This window comes from Symphodus melops (genome assembly GCF_947650265.1).
Source record: "Symphodus melops genome assembly, chromosome: 17".
In the NCBI taxonomy this organism is placed as follows: domain Eukaryota; kingdom Metazoa; phylum Chordata; class Actinopteri; order Labriformes; family Labridae; genus Symphodus; species Symphodus melops.
In genome coordinates, this window is record NC_136707.1 from 1,385,641 (window position 1) to 1,404,089 (window position 18,449).

At 43.6% G+C, this 18,449-nt stretch overlaps 1 protein-coding gene across 1 annotated transcript; it reads left to right on the forward strand.

Moving 5' to 3' along the window:
* Nucleotides 1-7,769: 7,769 nt before the first annotated feature.
* LOC306838262 (SEC14-like protein 1) lies at nt 7,770-17,246 on the forward strand. The gene is made up of 16 exons (XM_079366356.1): nt 7,770-7,990; nt 8,296-8,384; nt 11,264-11,413; nt 11,635-11,766; nt 12,122-12,250; nt 12,344-12,563; nt 12,718-12,827; nt 12,912-13,101; nt 13,770-13,858; nt 13,980-14,050; nt 14,506-14,677; nt 15,134-15,268; nt 15,376-15,510; nt 15,915-16,166; nt 16,253-16,431; nt 16,662-17,246. The coding sequence occupies exons 2-16, from the start codon at nt 8,322-8,324 to the stop codon at nt 16,765-16,767; spliced, it is 2,133 nt and encodes a 710-aa protein (XP_079222482.1). The 5' UTR covers nt 7,770-7,990; nt 8,296-8,321; the 3' UTR covers nt 16,768-17,246.
* Nucleotides 17,247-18,449: the final 1,203 nt, after the last annotated feature.

The following is an 18,449-nucleotide window of genomic DNA, read 5'->3' on the forward strand; positions in this document are numbered from 1 at the left end:
TTCCCTGAATGGAGTGTCTGTTATGATTGAATAACTGCAGAATGAAAAACAAATTAGTCAACTTGAGAGACCTTTCAAAATAAAAGTCTCTGTGCTCTCGCAGGTTCGTGAAAGAATAAATCGATGCTTTAGTCAAAAAAGCAGCTAACCACCACAACAGAAAACATCGATCTCATCTGAGACGTTCTGTCTTTGAAGGTGAACAGAGATACCTCTCAAAATGTTGGAGTAGTCTTTTGAACTGCACCAGTTCAAAAGGTGCTTTTTTTTGTCCTCAGGTAAAAAGCAAAGTCAACTTTTTTTTGGATTCCTGGATTATAAATGTTTTATCCTGACTGAGATATGACCTCCACTGCTGCAGAGGCTTGTTTTGCAGCATTTTCCCCACTTTGGGACATTTCACATGAGACCATCTGCTGCATGTATGTTTTCGCCTCGGTGATGCACGTCCTGAGGGAAAGACTAAAGCACAACGACGACATCAAGAGGCCTCTCTGCAGTCACTCTGGATGTGTGTTGAAGAGCCAGCCGCAGACATCCAGCTGCATCAGTCTCACTTTGAGCCGCTGCACAATCACAAAGGCCAATCCATTACTGAATCTATGAAGCTGAGAGTGTGGCTGAGCAGACATATTCAACCCAACCCTCCACAGTTTTGAGTGGAAAAAGAAGAGGCAAGCATTACGGTAGATCTGAGCGGCTGGGTGACTGCACACCTTCAGTCCTGACAGACACCGGGCGGAGAGGGAGGAGGAGACAGACGAGAGGGAGAAGACAGCCAGCTGGCCCCGGTGACCCCGATGTCTGAGTGGACTGTCAGGCTGTGATAGAATGTGATTTAGGTGGCGTGCGAGGAATGGGACGTATGGGAGAGAGAGAGTAAGGCTGACCGTCGTGCAGAGAAAATACATCACGGGGAATGAACACAAGAGACGAGAAGACAAATGATTGAAAAGGGAGGAGGATGAGACCTGGTTATAGAAAGCATGGAGGAAGAAGGATGACAGGAGAGGAACGCTGCATCTCCGGGCAACTTCAGATTTATCTTCTTCACACTTTACACCGAGGAAATGAAAGTTAAGAGCTCAAACTCTCCTTGAATAACTTGTTCTCTTCGACGAGTGTTGCCAGGACCTTGATGTCAAAGTTTTTAGAGTTTTCTTATGAGTTATTGAACCAACCAAATATTGATTTATGCTGAAGATAGAGGTCGAATGTGGGTGTTCTGTACAGTACGCTCTTATTGATCAAGTCCGAAAAGAGTTTTTCCACCACATGAAAAATATAATGAGTAGTTTTAGATGATTTTAATGAATATTTCATTGCAGTAGGTTTCTATGGTGGCAGTGCAGGGGGGGGGTGCAAAATATCAGTCGAAGCTTCCTGATCACACGTCTTCCACTTCCTGTGGAGCTCAGCTCAAAACAAAGACGTCTGGATGTCTGCACACCTGAAGATTTCTGTTTCTCTTTCCAAGCTCAGCCGAGACGCCTGATCTGACACAGACAGCAGAGCACCTCTTCTGCTATGCATATATATATATATATATTTTTTTTTTTTTACTTACTGAAACTGTCAAGAGACTAAAAAGTTAACAGGATGTTCACCAGCATGAAGTAACCACGAGGGGAGTCGACACCTTCCAGCTGCAGCACACTGAATAAAACACACAATAAAGTCACCGAGCTGAAAGAGGACGAACGACACAAACTGCTGTAAACCAATGTTTTCAATTACAAGTACAAGTTAGTCCAAATTAGTTTCATATGAAGCCGTTTTACAAGATATATTTTGGAATACAAGAAATCCATCTTTCGTTAATTGAACTATTAAACGCCAGAGCAGATAAATCTTTTTTGCTCACCGGTCTCTTCTGACCGTCTGCAGAGGAATTGGGAGTCATTTGAACTTGGCCTAAAGAGATAAATTATAGATTTTTCTCAAAGATAGCAAATGAGAAAAAGTCTAAAATGGTTATTGATCGTTATTTAATTGGTGATTAAATCCACATATATTTCTCTATGGAGTCCTTGGGATCAGGAAAGCCAGTCTAAATCTAAATGTATACTCACCCCTGACCGATGACTGAACACTTAACACTGTTCTGATCAGTCTTTGTTAAACTGCTAACGAGCTCTGACATATGGAGGCTCTGAATGTGGATGCAGGGACAGAGGCTCGGCGAGATGATGATCCGTCCTTAAATGGTTCCTTCTTCTTCTTCTTCTTCTTTTTCCGCTCCAGCGTCTCCCTCATTTGAATATGAAAGGCCACTGGAAGTTTCATCATGATGATTGATTCACAGCAGATTGTTGAAGAGCCTTTTTCTTTTTTTTCTTTCTTTTTTTTTTAAATTGTGCCTCGGAGTCTGTCGCCGAATCTGTCTTCAAATAAAAAGACTAAAATGTTATTGATTTTCAGAATTACAGTCTGGGCTCGTCACACCTATATGAACTGTCTGCAGCTCCCGGACGCTGACTGATTCTTGGTTACTAATCATGTCTGCAGAGTGCAACACATTTATAATGAAGCCACATGCATCAAATCACTTCACCGCCTCAACATGTCGACAACAGGGTTTACTATTCATGCAGTCAGACACGAACACTGAAAGATGCACTATGCACAAAATAAGGAAAAGAAAGTAAGTATTATGTTTGATTCATTTCAGAAAGTGGTTGCTTTTTTCTTTTTACTGGAGTCTGGATCTGATAAAAGAATAAATCGAAGTTGGAAGTGAAAGAGGGCTGCAGCAGCTCAGTTTTTTTGAGCGGAGAGTTGCCGGTTCCACTTCCTGGTATTGTTGAGTTGGGTCTGATCCCTGAACAGGTTTACTTACTGAGCTCTGCAGAAGTGCATGCCCTTGAGCAAGGCACCAGAGCCCAAACTGCATGCGGGGGCATTCCCTCAGTGCCCCGTCTGCACCCACCCCCCTCCCCTCTGTGCACCCTCTAAAGCCACTCCCCCTCACTTACATGAGACAGGGAGGCGTGTGATTGGTTCATCAGATTGGTACCACGTGGCAGACATTGGTTGAAGTTTTTTACAGACTTACTGATACAGATGACGGATTTTCTTTGTTCCTTTTTCAGAGACCATGGGTTATTAATTTCTGTCAGGACCTAAAGACAACTTCAAGCAAAATCTGAAAAAAAGTGAATCTGGAGGAAATGACCTTCTCAAAGAGCTGCAGCCGGTCTGCAAATGTTTCACACATTTAGCACTGAATTGTCCCTCTTGGACTCTCATGTTGCCTTTTTTTAAAGTATGAAAGTAGCATCTGTTGTGAGGTTTTTCATTTCAGGGTGTTAAACTCAGTGTAGCTGTTTGCTTCTCTCATCGTGTCTCACGATCTGATGCGTCTCTTTCCTGCTCTCGTCTCCCTCTGTTTGATCCGAAGTTGGACTGTGTTGCCCTCAGATATAATTATTTCAACTCACTGCGGGGCGATAATGTGATTTTCTGTCTTGCTGTGGCTTTAGAGGGCTAATTTTAAGTTTCTCTGCTCCGCTTGATGTTTCTTTGAGAGAGATGCACTTCAAGAATGTGTTTTTCTTCTCAGATCACAGACATGGGATTTGGTTAATCACGCCTCATCTCTCTGCTCTGTTGATGATTTTTTTTTTATCCTCAGAGGTATGCTTGAAGCTGCCAGGGTTTGATGTTGAATGTGAGAGGGGAGAGACGGGATTAATTTTGTTACCCTTGCATATGAGCGTCTGGTGCAACGCTTACTAAAACGTGGACTGTGTCATTAACACAAATCTGACACTGTGCAGCTTCAACGTGTCACTTTCAGCTGGATAGGTTGAGCAAATATCCTCATCACCCAGGGCGAGAAATATGAACAACAACCTCATGAACTTCCTTCTATTTAAAAGCGTGCTACTTCAGCGTGACCAAAATAGCCTCACGAATCCACAATCCTGATTAAATCCGGCTTTATTTTTTTTTATCAGTCCTCGTATTGGTACATTTTGTCTTCATCCTCGTTCTTTAGATTCACTTCATGAGTGTGCTGCTGACCAAGAAGCCCCGTGCTTACACTCAGGGGCCAGCGTGTGTAGGCGGAGGGTGGAGGAAACATTTCACCGGGAGCGAAAAAGCACACAAGCAGAAACATCTCAGACAACGGAAGGATGATAATGCACCAGTTGGAATAACAAGGGAAATGATTTCTTCTTGCTTCAATAGCATTTAAAATGTCTGCAATTAAAATGTGTTGATGAGGATAATAAAACGTTTAGCTTAAGAAGAGGTTAAGAGGTTGTTTGTTCTTTAATTTATGACTACACTCTGTATTTACATATTTAGATTTGATCTTGGTTATTTTCTACAGAAAAAAGCTATTTTTAAGATTTTAGATGAAGTTGTCTTTAGGTTTCATGTGCTCTGGAAAAGGAACAAAAAAAAAAAATCTCTGTAGCAGTTTGTAAGACTTCGACCAATGTCTGCCAAGAGGTACCAACCTGATGAACCAATCACACGCCTCCCTGTCTCCCTGAAGGGGGGGGCAAACAGCCAATTGCTGTCAGAGTTTTCCAACATTATTCTCCATCACTTTTACTGCGTCTCGTTTTATGTGATATGCCCTGGAGGTGGTCTGAATTTTCACGTTAACCTGACTTTTATTTGACACTGAGCTGGAGCTGCAGGCTGTGCTAACAGAGAAAAAGCCCAAGAGTTGGAGTTTTATTCTGATGTGTCAGCTTGAATCAAACCCGACAGCTCTGACTTTTATCTGCAGAGAAAGAGGTCGTCCTCCCAGACACTGAAAGACACACTGAGCATCCTGGTAAGATGTTGTTTTCACCCCTCAATGACCCGCTTCCTCCTCCAGTTTAAAAAAAAAATGTATCTCACAAGTTACAGTCAGTGTTTTGTTTTTCATTTTCCAGCTGTTGGTTATAGACCGAGGACCTCAAGTGGAAAGATTCAGAACAACACTTTCTGATTCTGACATCTTCTCTAACCTACAACCTTCACTTTGAATTAAAAAAAAACCTCTCTGAGCTCTAGATGTGGTTGTATGCGTAATAAGCTCCCCACGCTTCCTCCTGAAAGTCTGACCTTTAAGCTGTCACACTGAGCCTGTCGGTGTCTCATGTGTCCTGCTGGAAACTCCTCATTATCTCACATTCAGGAGGTTTAATTGGAGAAATGAACTTTTTTTTTTTGTGTGTGTCCATCCGTTCTTATTAGAGCAAAACAAAAATGACTGTAAAGTGGACATTCATTATGAAACGCTACATCCGCTCCGGCTGCATCCATTATATCTTGTTGGGAAAGTTAACCCAGTCCGAGAATAGCCTCAGTATTCTTCTTGAAATGTAGGGCGACGCGACATTAATCCACCATGAGCAAGCACTCTGAGCAACTGTGGCAGGAAAGGACTTTCTTTAAACAGGCAGACGCAGACTCACGGTTGAGATAGAAAGCAACAAAAGCAACCGCTAAAAACTCAATCCCAGAAAATGCAGTTTAATCCATGAATGAGACATGCAGATAGAGAGAGGGAGAGAGAAAGTGAGATACTAGGCCCGACTTTGTGGCTTCATTCTTCCAGATTTTTTTGATTTAAAACTCTTATTCTTGTTGCGAAACCCGACAGAGCTTCTGAATCACCTCTTTGTTTTTTGGGAGAGGTCATTTGAAATTCCTCAAAGCTTGGGGAGTCTTTTCTTCTTCTTCTTCTTCTTCTTCTTCTTCTTCTTCTTCTTCTTCTTCTTCTTCTTCTTCTTCTTCTTCTTCTTCTTCTTCTTCTTCTTCTTCTTCTTCTTCTTCTTCTTCTTCTTCTTCTTCTTCTTCTTCTTCTTCTTCTTCTTCTTCTTCTTCTTCTTCGTTGTCCTCTATTATAACTCAAATTGACTTCTTGCATGCACGTCCATCCCCCCCCGGAGGAGAAACGAAGGAGGGAAAAGTTTAATGAGCCAAGTCAAACTGTAAGCATTCAAGCTGAACAACCAGAAGCAACGCCATCTGTATTCCTACCTCACTTTCTGCTCTGCACAAGTTGCATTTATAGAAAACAAACACTCCTGGACATATTTGACGATCTGTGCAGAATAATGATCATGTGCTGACGGCATCTTTAATGTAATGGTTGCAGAGTATGTGCTTGTACAGAACAGGCACATTAGTCTTTTATTACTGTAAGTGAACAGCTGATGTTTGTGCTCTGAATTAACAAAGCAGAAATAGAAAAGCTGTGTGACTGCATAATCTCCTCGGGGTTTTAATGTCAGAGGCTTCAGCTCAGCGGTGCCGGGAGTTTGCAGAGCCGCTGAGAGAAGTCCAATATGCTTCAGTCATTATTAGAGATAATTAGACAGGAGCATTGAGAGGACTGTACAAAAGGATGATGAGCTCGGAGAGGTAATGAGCCAAGCGGAAAGGAGACGATGAGTAAACTTCACAGTTGGCTTTGACGGCTACTATTCACTAACAACAGAGAGTGCAGGTGATGGTTTTAATCAGAGGGAATCGATGAGTCATGGTGTTGGTCATGTGTTTTGACAAGGCTTGGACTTTGGCAGACCATGATATTCAAACAATTACTATCCTCGTAATGATTTCAGGGAAGCTTTATGTGGCTGTTTGTTGAGTTATGAATTCAAAAATTCAACCCAGACTACCTCAAAAAAGAGAGCCATATATTGGTGACTTACATGGTTTTGTTTTCAATACAGATATTTTCTGAGCAACAACTCCCTCTTGTAGCTGTATTAAAGGGGATTTGATTTTGTTTTGCCTTCACTGTTCGAGTGACAGTTCACCGCTGAGACTCCCAAACAAACCCAGCTCTGTGGTTTGTTGCTGTGACAAAAGGAGCGATTGAGAAATGAACCCAAAGTTCACGTATTTTAAAACACTTTTTCAGAGGGAAAACCAGAATGACTGTGCAGCTCCACAAAGGTGCCAAAAGTTTTATTATCCAAAATTGTTGGGAAAGAGTTGCTGAGAGGAATAATTCTTTTTGCCTGAGGCCGATTATAAAAAAAAAAAAGAGCTTATCTGAACTCCACTTCCCCCTTTCAGGAAGTCCCCTGCTGGACTACGGTACCTTTTTTTGTCGGCTGCCAAATCCAGAAGCATTAAATCTCAGATGCTGCTTCAGAAGTCTCAATGGGGGACCAGTTGCATCTCTCTGGAATGGTTAATGTCAGTCAGTGAAAGAGAGTTACCTCGATAAAACACGTTTGCTCCATGAAATGTTACTGCTCTCTTTTGTGAATGTTCTCAATCACTGCTTACTGCAAAAAATGGGGACAGAGGGATTAACAGATTCTTCTATGACAGAGAATCTGAAAGGCATGATGTGGCCCAGAGTTTAATTAATTAAGTGGTCAAAACAAAAAATCCCATTGTTGTAAGTCGGTCAAAGTTGCTCCTAATGCACCAACTTTTTTTTAATTACATATTATTACTGTGCAATACTTATATTTTATATTTCTCCTATAGTTTACTTCATACTGTGCAGTATTTATATTTCTGCTATAGTTTATATCATACGGTGAATATATTTATTTTATATTTCTGCAAAATCCATAATTTACTATTCTGCTATACCTGTAAATAACTTTACCATACATAGCCCATCTTACTCTTATTAGAGTTACTTTTTTATATGTTTAAAACCCAGATAAACTTGTTTAAAAAAAATCACATGTGGGAGGTTGTATAATGTCTTTTAATTGTTTAACTAGCGAGGTGTTTTGCGTGTATTTTTGAATTTACAGGCGAATAATGGCACTATCGGCTTTCCTTAGCTGACAGAGTTAGACTCCGCCCACTCGTGACATGAGGGCGTGGTTATCCCGGAGCTACTGGTGCTGCAGACAGATAGACAGATAGACCATCAGGAAAGCAGTTTTAAAGTGAAAGTGTACAATGCGGGGAAATACAAACAGCAAGCCATCAAAATGAACACGAAGAAGAAAGTTGGACTGTGATTCAGCGTTAATTTAAAAAAAAGTTGGATTCAAAACTTGTGAGTAAACTTCGTCTTTCTTCGTCGCTGCTCGGGGGGCCCGATGGTCGAAACGAGTCGTTTTATTATGCAACAAGAAAAGCGACTTTAGGGTCCCTAAAAAAAGCTCGTAAAAGCGCATTTCAAGCGAAATATGGCGTTTTACTCTCCCTGTAACTGATTCAGGACATTGCTGACATGATGTAACTTGTTTTTTTGTGTGTAATTACAGTAACTGTTTGATAAAGTCCAGGTAGTGACTTGCTCTCACCCTGTCATATTGTTGCTGTGTAATGATGGTTTATTATGTGGTTTATATCATGCAGAGGCTCCCTGTGAATACGAACCAACCATGGTGCAGCAATACCAGTCTCCTGTTCGGGTCTACAAGCACCCATTTGAGTTAATCATGGCGGTGAGTAATGCTGTTAGATCCAGTGTTTTATTTGTTTGAATATTTCATCGTAATTTCTCAAACAGAACGAGTAGGGGGATGCATCGATTCACTCAACTCACGATACGATTCTCTCTCTCGATTTATTTTACAAAATGAGACTGTATGACTGACAAACATTCCTTTATACCAGGGCTCTCCAACCTTTCTTTATCTGAGAGCTGCTTTGAAAAAATGAATGTGGTCAAGAGCTACTTGCATTTATTTACATAGCAAACATCAGCTGAATTAAACTTAGATGTGAAATTGCAATAAGCCAATCAATACTCTATAAAGGTCTACGAAAAAAACGTGAATATTTTACACTTTTTATTGTGCCACATAGTGAATTATGCTACGGAAAAATCCACATCTATGTCCTAGAAAACATTACTACTTTACAGTGAATAGTGGGAAGAGGTCGCTACTGAAACACCCACCTCCTCCTGATGAGTAAAAATAGACAAGCAGACGTAAGAAAGTAAGGCTCAAATAATACAGGAAGTAGATATAATCAGGACGAACTGTGAGCAGGTGAAACTGCGTCTCTGTGGTCTTAAGATAAAAAAACAACAACATGGACATCTTCATTTTTTTCCAGAGAGTGAAGACGCCCGTCTTTATAACATGAGTCCAGTTTGATTTGGACGATTCACGAGTGTCTTCCTTATCAGCTCCTTGCATAACTTAAACCTGAGACTTAACTGCCTTTTATCCTTTGGACCAACCAGTGGTTCTCAACTGGTCTAGTCCAAGAAGGACCCACAACCACCTCCTGTGTGAAAATCGTGACCCGAGGATCTGACATTTTGTCAACCAATCAGATTCATTGATTTAGAATCAGTGCAGTTTGGACCCCAAAGGAGGAACAAATTACGGACTTTTTACACCTTTTTTTTGTGTGCTGGTCACATGTTCACTACCCACCAGTTGAGAACCATCACGTCAGACAGTCCGACTTTGACTTGGTTTAACTCTGTAAATACTTTGAGTTTGGCTCTGGAAAAGTGCGAACTTGAATAACCGCCACCACTCGTGGTTATGGCGACGTTCAGCAGACGAGACACCTGCAAACGGTCTGAAAGGCGGCCTGCGTCCCCTCGCTGTGGATGATCACTTACCTGGGATAAATGCTGTGTGTGCTCCCTCCTGCTCTTCTCCCCTGACGGTAAACACAGTCATCTTCACGCCACTCGCTCAGGCAGAGACCGTCGTTGACCTTTGCTTTCCTTCGTCTTTTTTCTTCATCCATGCCGGGCTCAAAACTGTAACCCCCCCCCCCCCACCCCCCACCCCAAACAACGTGTGTGCAGGTTTTTATGAAATGAGTTGACCTCTGAAGCGAGGTCAGAGGTCGCTCAGGCGTTTTAAACAGAAGAGTGTCATGAATTCTGCTCTTTTAAACGTCTCAGTGTTTACGTTCCACGAGACATTTCCAAACACATATTCCTCTTACGATCAACCTGCTCGCCCTGCACTTGACCTCCTCTGCTTATCTCATTCCCACTTTCGCCTGCAAACTGAAACTCCAAACTTTGAACAGAAGGTATGTAAGGAGCACAAAGTGGGACACGCGTTATATAAATGTGCGTTTTCCTGAGAAGCAGGCAGTTTTTCTTCCCCCCTCTCTCACCCCGTTTTGTTTATTGTTCTCTGCGGTTACATATTAAGCCAACGACTTATGCAACATGGTCAGCGCCGGGTAAAGACCGTGATGCTGCAGACTCTCCTCCTGCATCGCTGCACGTTACGGAGAAGAATCACAAATAAAAGGATGAAGAGACGGAGAGAGAGGATCCTCCGCTCTGCTCATCGTCCCGGACCTTAAATGTTTAAACACACTTCACTACAGCTCTTTACATCGAGATTTATGATTCTTGAATTATAAACTTCAATATGATACTCGCTCAGATGGGGCGCTGGAGCGTGCGTGTGGAGGTTTGACTCCTGCAGTCGGGCGTCCTGGGTTCAAGTCCGACATGTGACTCTCTTTCTCCCTGATTTCTGTCTTCTGTCTTCTGTCCTATCGCTGCAGAAAATACATCTTAAAAGGAAACGAAACAACATTGACACCTGTTGTGTTTTCAATCATTAAAAATTACAAGCAAACTTGTGATTTATTTTTGGTATCATCGCCCTGAGTGTTTCGCAGACATCTCATCAGTTTAAATGGTCCATCCTGGTATTGATCTGTAGTGTGAGGTAACAGAAGTGTGGACACACTGAATCTCTTAGTTCACTGAAACACGCACGTGTCTGTTGATGAGAGATGACTTTTGTCACTGAAACACTTTGTGCGTGTCGTTTGTGTTCGGCGCTTTGATTGACTTTGTTCTCGCTGAAGCACAAAAGCTGTCGTCTGTTTGTTTGTTACACAACAACGTCAATCAATGCTGCTTATTCACCAAGAAAGCTCTCTCATCAATTAGCTCAGTGCCTAATGTCCTCTTATTGATTTAGAGCGCTGACACACTGCTGTATCTGTGTGTGTGTGTATGAGAGAGAGAGAGAGAGGGAGAGGGAGAGGGAGAGGGAGAGAGAGAGAGAGAGAGAGAGAGAGAGAGAGAGAGAGAGAGAGAGAGAGATTCTCTCAAAGACAGAAATGAATCAAAGTGTGTTGAAGTCTTTTGATCCTTTCTTGCTCTCGGGGGAAATTTACGAGATGCTTGATTTAAGAAATGTCGACTTGAAAAGTCCGTCAGTAAAAAAAAAAACACCAAACAGAAACACAGTTATTAAATGATCCTCTATGTGTTTATTTAAAACATGTAAATATGTCAGATTAGAGCCGGACTCAGAATGAAGGTTCACAGGTGTGTGTGTGTGTGTGTGTGTGTGTGTGTGTGTGTGTGTCCCTGCAGGCCTACCTGAGGAGGTTCCCAAAGTGCCCCCTGATCCCCGTGTTTGTGGACAGCGAGGTCATCAACGAGAGCCAGAGCGAAGACGGCTCCACGCTGGTGACTGAGCGGCGCTGTGTCATCGACATCGAGGCGCCGCGGCTGCTCAAGAGGGTAACTCTCCTCGCCCTCTTCAAAAACACAGAACCAAGATGGACTCTCCTGTCTTTAATCACGGCCAAGCGTTTTTCTCTTGATGTTATTTTACATCTCTGTGAGGACCGACTTGACGCTTGAGTTTTGCATGAATCTGCTGTTTCAGATGTTTTATGATCCACCTGCGAGTTTTCTGTCTTTGTGGAAACCAAAACGATTTTCTGTTTGTCCGCTCGTAGATCGCTGGAGTGGATTATCTGTACTTCATCCAGAAGAACACCCTGAATCGCAGAGAGCGGACGCTCCACATCGAGGTCCAAAACGAGACTTTCTCCAACAGAGTCATCGTCCGAGAGTGCTGCAACTACACGGTGAGCCAAATACGAGAGAGAAGACCAGATGGGGGTTTTATTTATTGTTTTTGTGAAAGACGCACGGTTGTAAAAAATCAAAGCTGCGTGTGTCTCCCAGTAAAAACACTGTTCAACACACATTCATGAGTCTAACTGTTTTAATAAAACCACAAACACAAGATCAGCCTGTCGTTCAGTCAACTTAAAGTTACACTGAGTCAGCATTTCCAACATGGCGGCTGCTGCTGAGCCTCCAGCGCCCCCTGCAGGAAGAGGCGGGTGACGTCACTCAGGCTGCATCGTTTTGTGTGTATCTCAGTTTGGGCGTCTTTACAAAAGATGAATCCTGTTTTTTTGGATTCCCTCTGCGCAGGTTCATCCAGAGAACGAGGACTGGACGTGCTTTGAACAAACAGCCAGTCTGGATATTAAATCCTTTTTTGGCTTCGAGAGCACAGCTGAGAAGATCGCCATGAAACAGTACGCCAGCAGCATTAAAAAGGTTCGAAACAATCCGTGAACTTCACCATTACAAATCTAAAAAATGCGTTCTCCTCCCGCGTGACTCTTTGTGTTTCCACGTTTGCACTCGCAGGGTAAAGAAATCATCGAGTACTACCTCAGACAGCTGGAGGAAGAAGGAGTTACGTACATCCCTCCGTGGACGCCCGCTGTGGTCGCTGGCCGTGTCCCGACCCGGCTGCAGCTGCATCCCCAATCCACAGCCAGAGCCATCCCAGTGAGGGGGGCGAGTACCGGAGCAGACAGCAGAGACCCGGCTGGACCCACAGAGCTGCTGGCTGGCTCTCCTGAAGGTCAGTGTGAAGGTCACACACACACACACACACACACACACACACACACACAAGCCTGTCTGTGTGATGTTTTTTTGTTTGTTTTTTTACTAGAAAATGAGAAAAGAATGACTTGCTGTTTATATAAACGCCTGTATGTGTTTTCTGCCTGCAGACAAGTTGGATGCTGATTACATCAGGCGTTACCTTGGCGATCTAACGCTCATGCAGGAGAGCTGCCTCATCCGACTGCGCCAGTGGCTCCAAGAAAACCACAAGGGCAAGGTCAGACGCTGTCTGTCGCCCTCAAAACGTTCGGAGAGAAAGTCAATAAATAACGAGCATCAAGTAGATTTTTTTTTCCAACAGATCCCGAAAGATCAGCATGTGCTGCGCTTCCTGAGGTCGAGAGATTTCAACCTGGACAAGTCCAGAGAGCTGCTGTGTCAGTCGCTCACCTGGAGGAAGCAGCACCAGGTGGACTTCCTGTTGGACACGTGGGAGCGCCCGCAGCTGATGCAGGACTACTACACAGGAGGCTGGCACCACCACGACAGAGGTATGACCACCTGGAGTTGTTTTATGACCTCCTTCTTTCCACTGCTCACTGTGAACATAATAAACAGGAAGATAAAGACGGCCGGGTCGTGTGTTTGTTGAGTCCACACAGCTGAAGAAGGAGCGGTAAATGATTGACTGTTCTGGTCGGAGCGCCATCTGTCAGAGCGTGAACCTCGACACGGGTCATCAGCTCCCCGTGACTCGTCACATGAACACAGGAAGTGCCCTTTGAATGTTCACGAGACAAATGAACACCAGACTGTTCAGTGCCCCAAAGTCCAGTTCAGGTCTCGTCTGAGGGATCGGCTCGCTTCCTGGACCTCGGCGCGGAGGAGTGTCGACATGCACGTGCACGAGCACCCCCCCCCCCCCCCCCCCCCCCCCCCCCCTTCATCCACAGATCCAGGAGGGTCACGCTTCTGTCTGCCCCAAAGAGAATCAGAACAAACCTTAAACCTCAAAACCTGCAAAAAAGCTGTTGTCATGGTTACTGCGTCGTCCTCCGATGTGCGGACGCAGACTTGACCGCACGTCCATTTTGATTTTATGACGTTTGTTTGAGCTTGTCTGTCCTGTGAGCTCAGCACGTTCGTCTACTTGAAAAAAAAAAAAAATCTTATCGTGTGTGTGTGTGTGTGTGTGTGTGTGTGTGTGTGTGTGATTCAGATGGCCGTCCTCTCTATGTTCTGCGTCTGGGTCAGATGGACACTAAGGGCTTGGTGCGAGCTCTGGGAGAGGAGGCGCTGCTGAGACAGGTGACAAACTGCTTTTTATGGTTTTCAGTGACTTCAGTTTAAATGAACGTCTGATGTTCATGAATGGTGACCCCCCCCCCCTCCTCTCTCCCCCCCTCCTCTCCCCCCCCCTCCCCCCCAGGTCCTGTCACTCAACGAGGAGGGGCTGAGACGCTGCGAAGAAAACACCCGAGTCTTCGGTCGACCCATCAGGTGCGTGACGTGAAAACAATCCTCTAAATGCACAGAAGTCGTGACAAGTTCTCAGCCTGAGCTTCAAATTCAAGAAAAAAAAAAAGGAATCCAGAGATCGAATGAAGCAGCTTTATTTTTGTTTTTCTGCTCACCTGTGTGTTGATGCTGCTAATAATGAATTACAGGTGACATTAATATGAAGGACAGACTTTTGCTGTCAGCACCTCTGGTCACTTCCTGTCAGCACCTCTGGTCACTTCCTGTCAGCACCTCTGGTCACTTCCTGTCAGCACCGATCGGACTTACAGCTGTTCCTTTGCACTGACTGATGTTGTGTCTTACTCTCCGATCTACGTCGCTTTGAGGCAGCCCGCCTGAAAATCCTCGAGAAGAGAGTTTCACGTGTGAAAACCTTGATCAGATGTTTGCTGGTGCAGCCGTGTAACGTTCATGTCCATGTGTGTTTGTCCAAGCTGCTGGACCTGCCTGGTGGATCTGGAGGGACTCAACATGCGTCACCTGTGGAGACCGGGTGTCAAAGCTCTGCTCAGAATCATCGAGGTGGCCGAGGCCAACTACCCCGAGACCCTGGGCCGCCTGCTCATCCTCAGGGCGCCGCGAGTGTTTCCAGTGCTCTGGACCCTGGTGAGAACAAACAACCCGAGCTCACGTTTGATTCAGCGTCTGAGCAGAGAGAAGGGACGAAGCTCTGGCAGCTCTTAACGGCTGCGTGAGACAAAGCGGCGCTGTGAGTTAGAGACGCTGATAAACAAAGCAGAGAAAGATAATTACAGGCATGCATTATACATGAGGGGAATTTGATTACTGCTGCAGCGAGTTTATGGGAGACTAATGACGCTCGGCAAAGGAATAAAGATAAGTTGTAGTACAAGTTCACAAATCCGTACGAATAAATCAGGAACTAAACTCTGCACAGCGATGAGGCGCGGCGTGAGAAGAATGAAGGTCAGGATCTAATGTGAACTATTCATCGATGAAGTGATGATGAAATTTAAATACAGATGATCTGATGATGCAGCCTGTTTTTGTCTCGGGACATTTTGAAGTAAAGATGGAGCTCCTGATGTTGTCGTTCTGCAGGTCAGCCCTCTGATCGACGAGAACACCCGCAAGAAGTTTCTGGTTTACGCTGGGAATGACTACCAGGGTCCAGGAGGGCTGGTGGACTACATCGACAGAGAAATCCTCCCCGACTTCCTGGGAGGGGATTGCATGGTGAGATTTCAAAATAAAAGAGGCTGCCGCTCAGATGTAGACTGAACACACTCGTATGAACCGTCTGTTGTCGTGAAGTTTGAGATTCATGTTTTTTTCCTTTTCAGTGTGATATTCCTGAGGGAGGTCTGGTCCCCAAGTCTCTGTACAGGACAGCGGAGGAGCTGGAGAGTGAAGAAAACCGCCTGTTGACCGACTCCGTCTATAAGAGTGCCAGTATCTTCAAAGGAGCCCCATACGAGGTACACTCTCTGCTTCTAGACCTCCACGAAGACCCACAACCGGGTTTCAAAAGAGGCTTTGCAAAAGGTGCAGCGGAGAGTTTGGTTTCGGGAACAGTGACCTCCGTGATGGATCCAAACAGAACCGTTCTTTCAGCTTAGGTTTGAGCTGACAGTTTCACTCTTTGGTGTCATTGTTGTTATCTCACTGGAGCTCGCAGATCCTTTTTTATTTGATCCCGTAACGCGTCTTTGTGTGATCAGCCTCTCAGAGGGTGTATCTACATTTCGAATTCGTTTCTAAACTTGGGTTTTTGTTGGTGGATTCGGGAGCCATCAGCTGGATGAAAACAACATTTCAGGTTCCAGATAAATGAGACGTTTTCTTTTTAACGTCCTCCTTTTCTCCTTCCCTCCTCCTTCAGATGCTGATCGAGATCACAGAGGCCTCCTCCGTCATCACCTGGGACTTCGACGTGTCCAAAGGAGACGTCATTTTTAACATTTACCACTCCAAGAGAGCGCCGCAGGCTCCTAAAAGAGACACTCTGGGAGCTCACGGCATCCCGTCTTTAGGGCCGGTGAACGCCCAGCTGATCGACCGGAGCTGGGTGCTGGGCCAGGACTACAGCATGGTGGAGAAAGCCCTCGTCTGCAGGGAGGGAGAGAGCGTTCAGGTGCAGCAGCAGCGACGCTTTGATTTGTTTTCTTGCATCAGAGCAGTTGTTAAAATGAGTCCTGCACCTCTCCTCCGGTCTGACAGGGCTCCCATGTGACACGCTGGCCCGGCTTCTTCATCCTGCAGTGGCGCTTCCACAGCTCGCCAGCCTGCTCCGCCTCCAGCCTGCCGCGTGTGGATGACGTGCTGGCGTCTCTGCAGGTCTCTTCCCACAAGTGTAAGATCATGTACTACACAGAGGTGCTCGCCTCCAGTGACTTCAGGTCAGTTGTTCATCTTATGAACTTTTTTTATTTTCTCATTATGCTGCACTGATTTAGTTTAATTTAATCAAAAGTCCATGTTGTGATATATCTGGACAAGATGTTTTATTTTGTATTTTACAGAACTATTTGTGGGAATTTTTTTTTTCTCTCTTGCACTTGATTTGACAAAACTGTGTCTGAGATTTTAACAGGTTTTTTTTAAATTTTTTTATTATTATTATTTCTAGGGGATCCATGACCAGTCTGGAGTCCAGTCATAGCGGTTTCTCCCAGCTCAGTGCTGCAACTACTTCCTCTAGCCAATCACAAAGCAGCTCCGTCATCTCGAGGTAGTATCTGTCGAGCAGACGGCGACACCTGTGGCTGTCTTCGTACCACTGTGCCTTTTAAAAATAACAGCGTTGTTACGCGTTCACTTGAATTAACAACAGATTTGTATGTCATTGTTTGTGTTGAACAGCAAAGTTTTGTTGATCACTTTCCAGAGAATAATGTGTGTAAAGTATCAAGTTTCCATGCCTATGTAATGACTGACTAACTTGTTTTTTATGAAATCAGTAGCAGTATACGGTTACACTAATGTAATACACAGTTAACATGTTGTCATCTGATTAATCTTAATTTAATTAATTTGTGATTGTGACTTCCAGATGAGCATCTGCTGGATCAATAAATGTAGAAGGAAATGTTTTAAACACTCATTTTAAACTTGTACTTGTAGAGAAAGAGGGTAGATGTATCTGCAGTATCTGTCCTGGAAGTTTCTTTCATTGTCCACAAGAGGGCGCTAATCAACACTGTGACTGAAAACGGCTCTTGTCAAATGTGTTTCACTCACTTTGGGAGAAATCAAGAGGAGAATGGTTTGAATAATAAAGATGTTACTAACACGAATGCTGTTATGTGTGTCTTCATGTAGGAGAGGAGCAGTACAAGAACAATTATTACAGCAACATTATACTGATAAATATAAAAAGGTTTTAACAAGAACTTTGGGTGCTACCTTGGTTTCCTCCATATCACTGGCAGTGGAGCTGCGGTGTGTGTATTTTAAGTGTATATTGCCTGTCTGCTGCCTTTGAACTGATTATGACCTGAAGATGAATTCACTGTTTTTGCATTTATCAAGATCAAACACACCGTCCAATTTGTGGATTGCTGCTCCACTGGTTTCAAGGTTGCCAACACCTTCCAGCTGCCCACTTTGGTTCCTGCTGGAGAAAGAGAGACTGTGTGTGTGTGTGTGCAGGCTCGGGCTTGGCTCAACCACAAGTCTGATCTGAGGTTGGCTGAGCGTGTCTTTTGTTCTCTGGTATGTGAGGGAAGTTATGGAGGAGGAAGAGGGCTTTGAAGCCAAAGAGGACAAGACCGCTCTGGATAAAGATTAAGAGAAGGTTTTCATTGACCCCAACAGATCAACTTGTATTGAATTAATGAACATATTTAGTATAAATAAACTACATTATAGGATCTATATTTTTTACTTAAATTGTACTGAATAATTTGAAACAACTGGGTGTTTTTAGATTGTTCTTTAGACTTTTATTCTGAAGGGAGGTCATGGTGACACAAATTAAGCTCAAATTTAAAGGCGTTAGAAGGGTTTACTCTGTATTAAATACTTCTATTTAACATGTTGGATTAAATCATGTTGAAGTGTCTATTTAAAATACATTTTGACTAATTTATACAATTAAATGAAGAATAAAACAAAACCAAACCTCTAATACTCTCTCTAAACAGATGTTTTAGGTCGAAAATAATTAAAACCTTTTGCCACAAAGAGGAGATAAAATTCATAAGTCAGTGATATCCTTTGACTTAATATTACCAGCAACTTTAGAGCATGGCGTACTTTAATTTTTCCATAGGGCCATACAAATATGTCAAAATATTAATTTAAAACAATGTATCAATTCAGACTTATTTAATATAATCAATTTATTCTAAATTATATTTTTCAAAATTCAGAAATGAAGTAATTTATACTCAAAACGTCAGAAATAAAAAAACAA

Coding starts and splice junctions, on each gene's coding strand:
- LOC306838262 (XM_079366356.1), top strand. CDS start 8,322: ATGGTGCAGCAATACCAGTCTCCTGTTCGGGTCTACAAGCACCCATTT. Junction 13,859..13,979: donor AGGAGGCGCTGCTGAGACAG/GTGACAAACTGC, acceptor CCTCCCCCCCAG/GTCCTGTCACTCAACGAGGA. Junction 15,511..15,914: donor TCAAAGGAGCCCCATACGAG/GTACACTCTCTG, acceptor CTCCTCCTTCAG/ATGCTGATCGAGATCACAGA.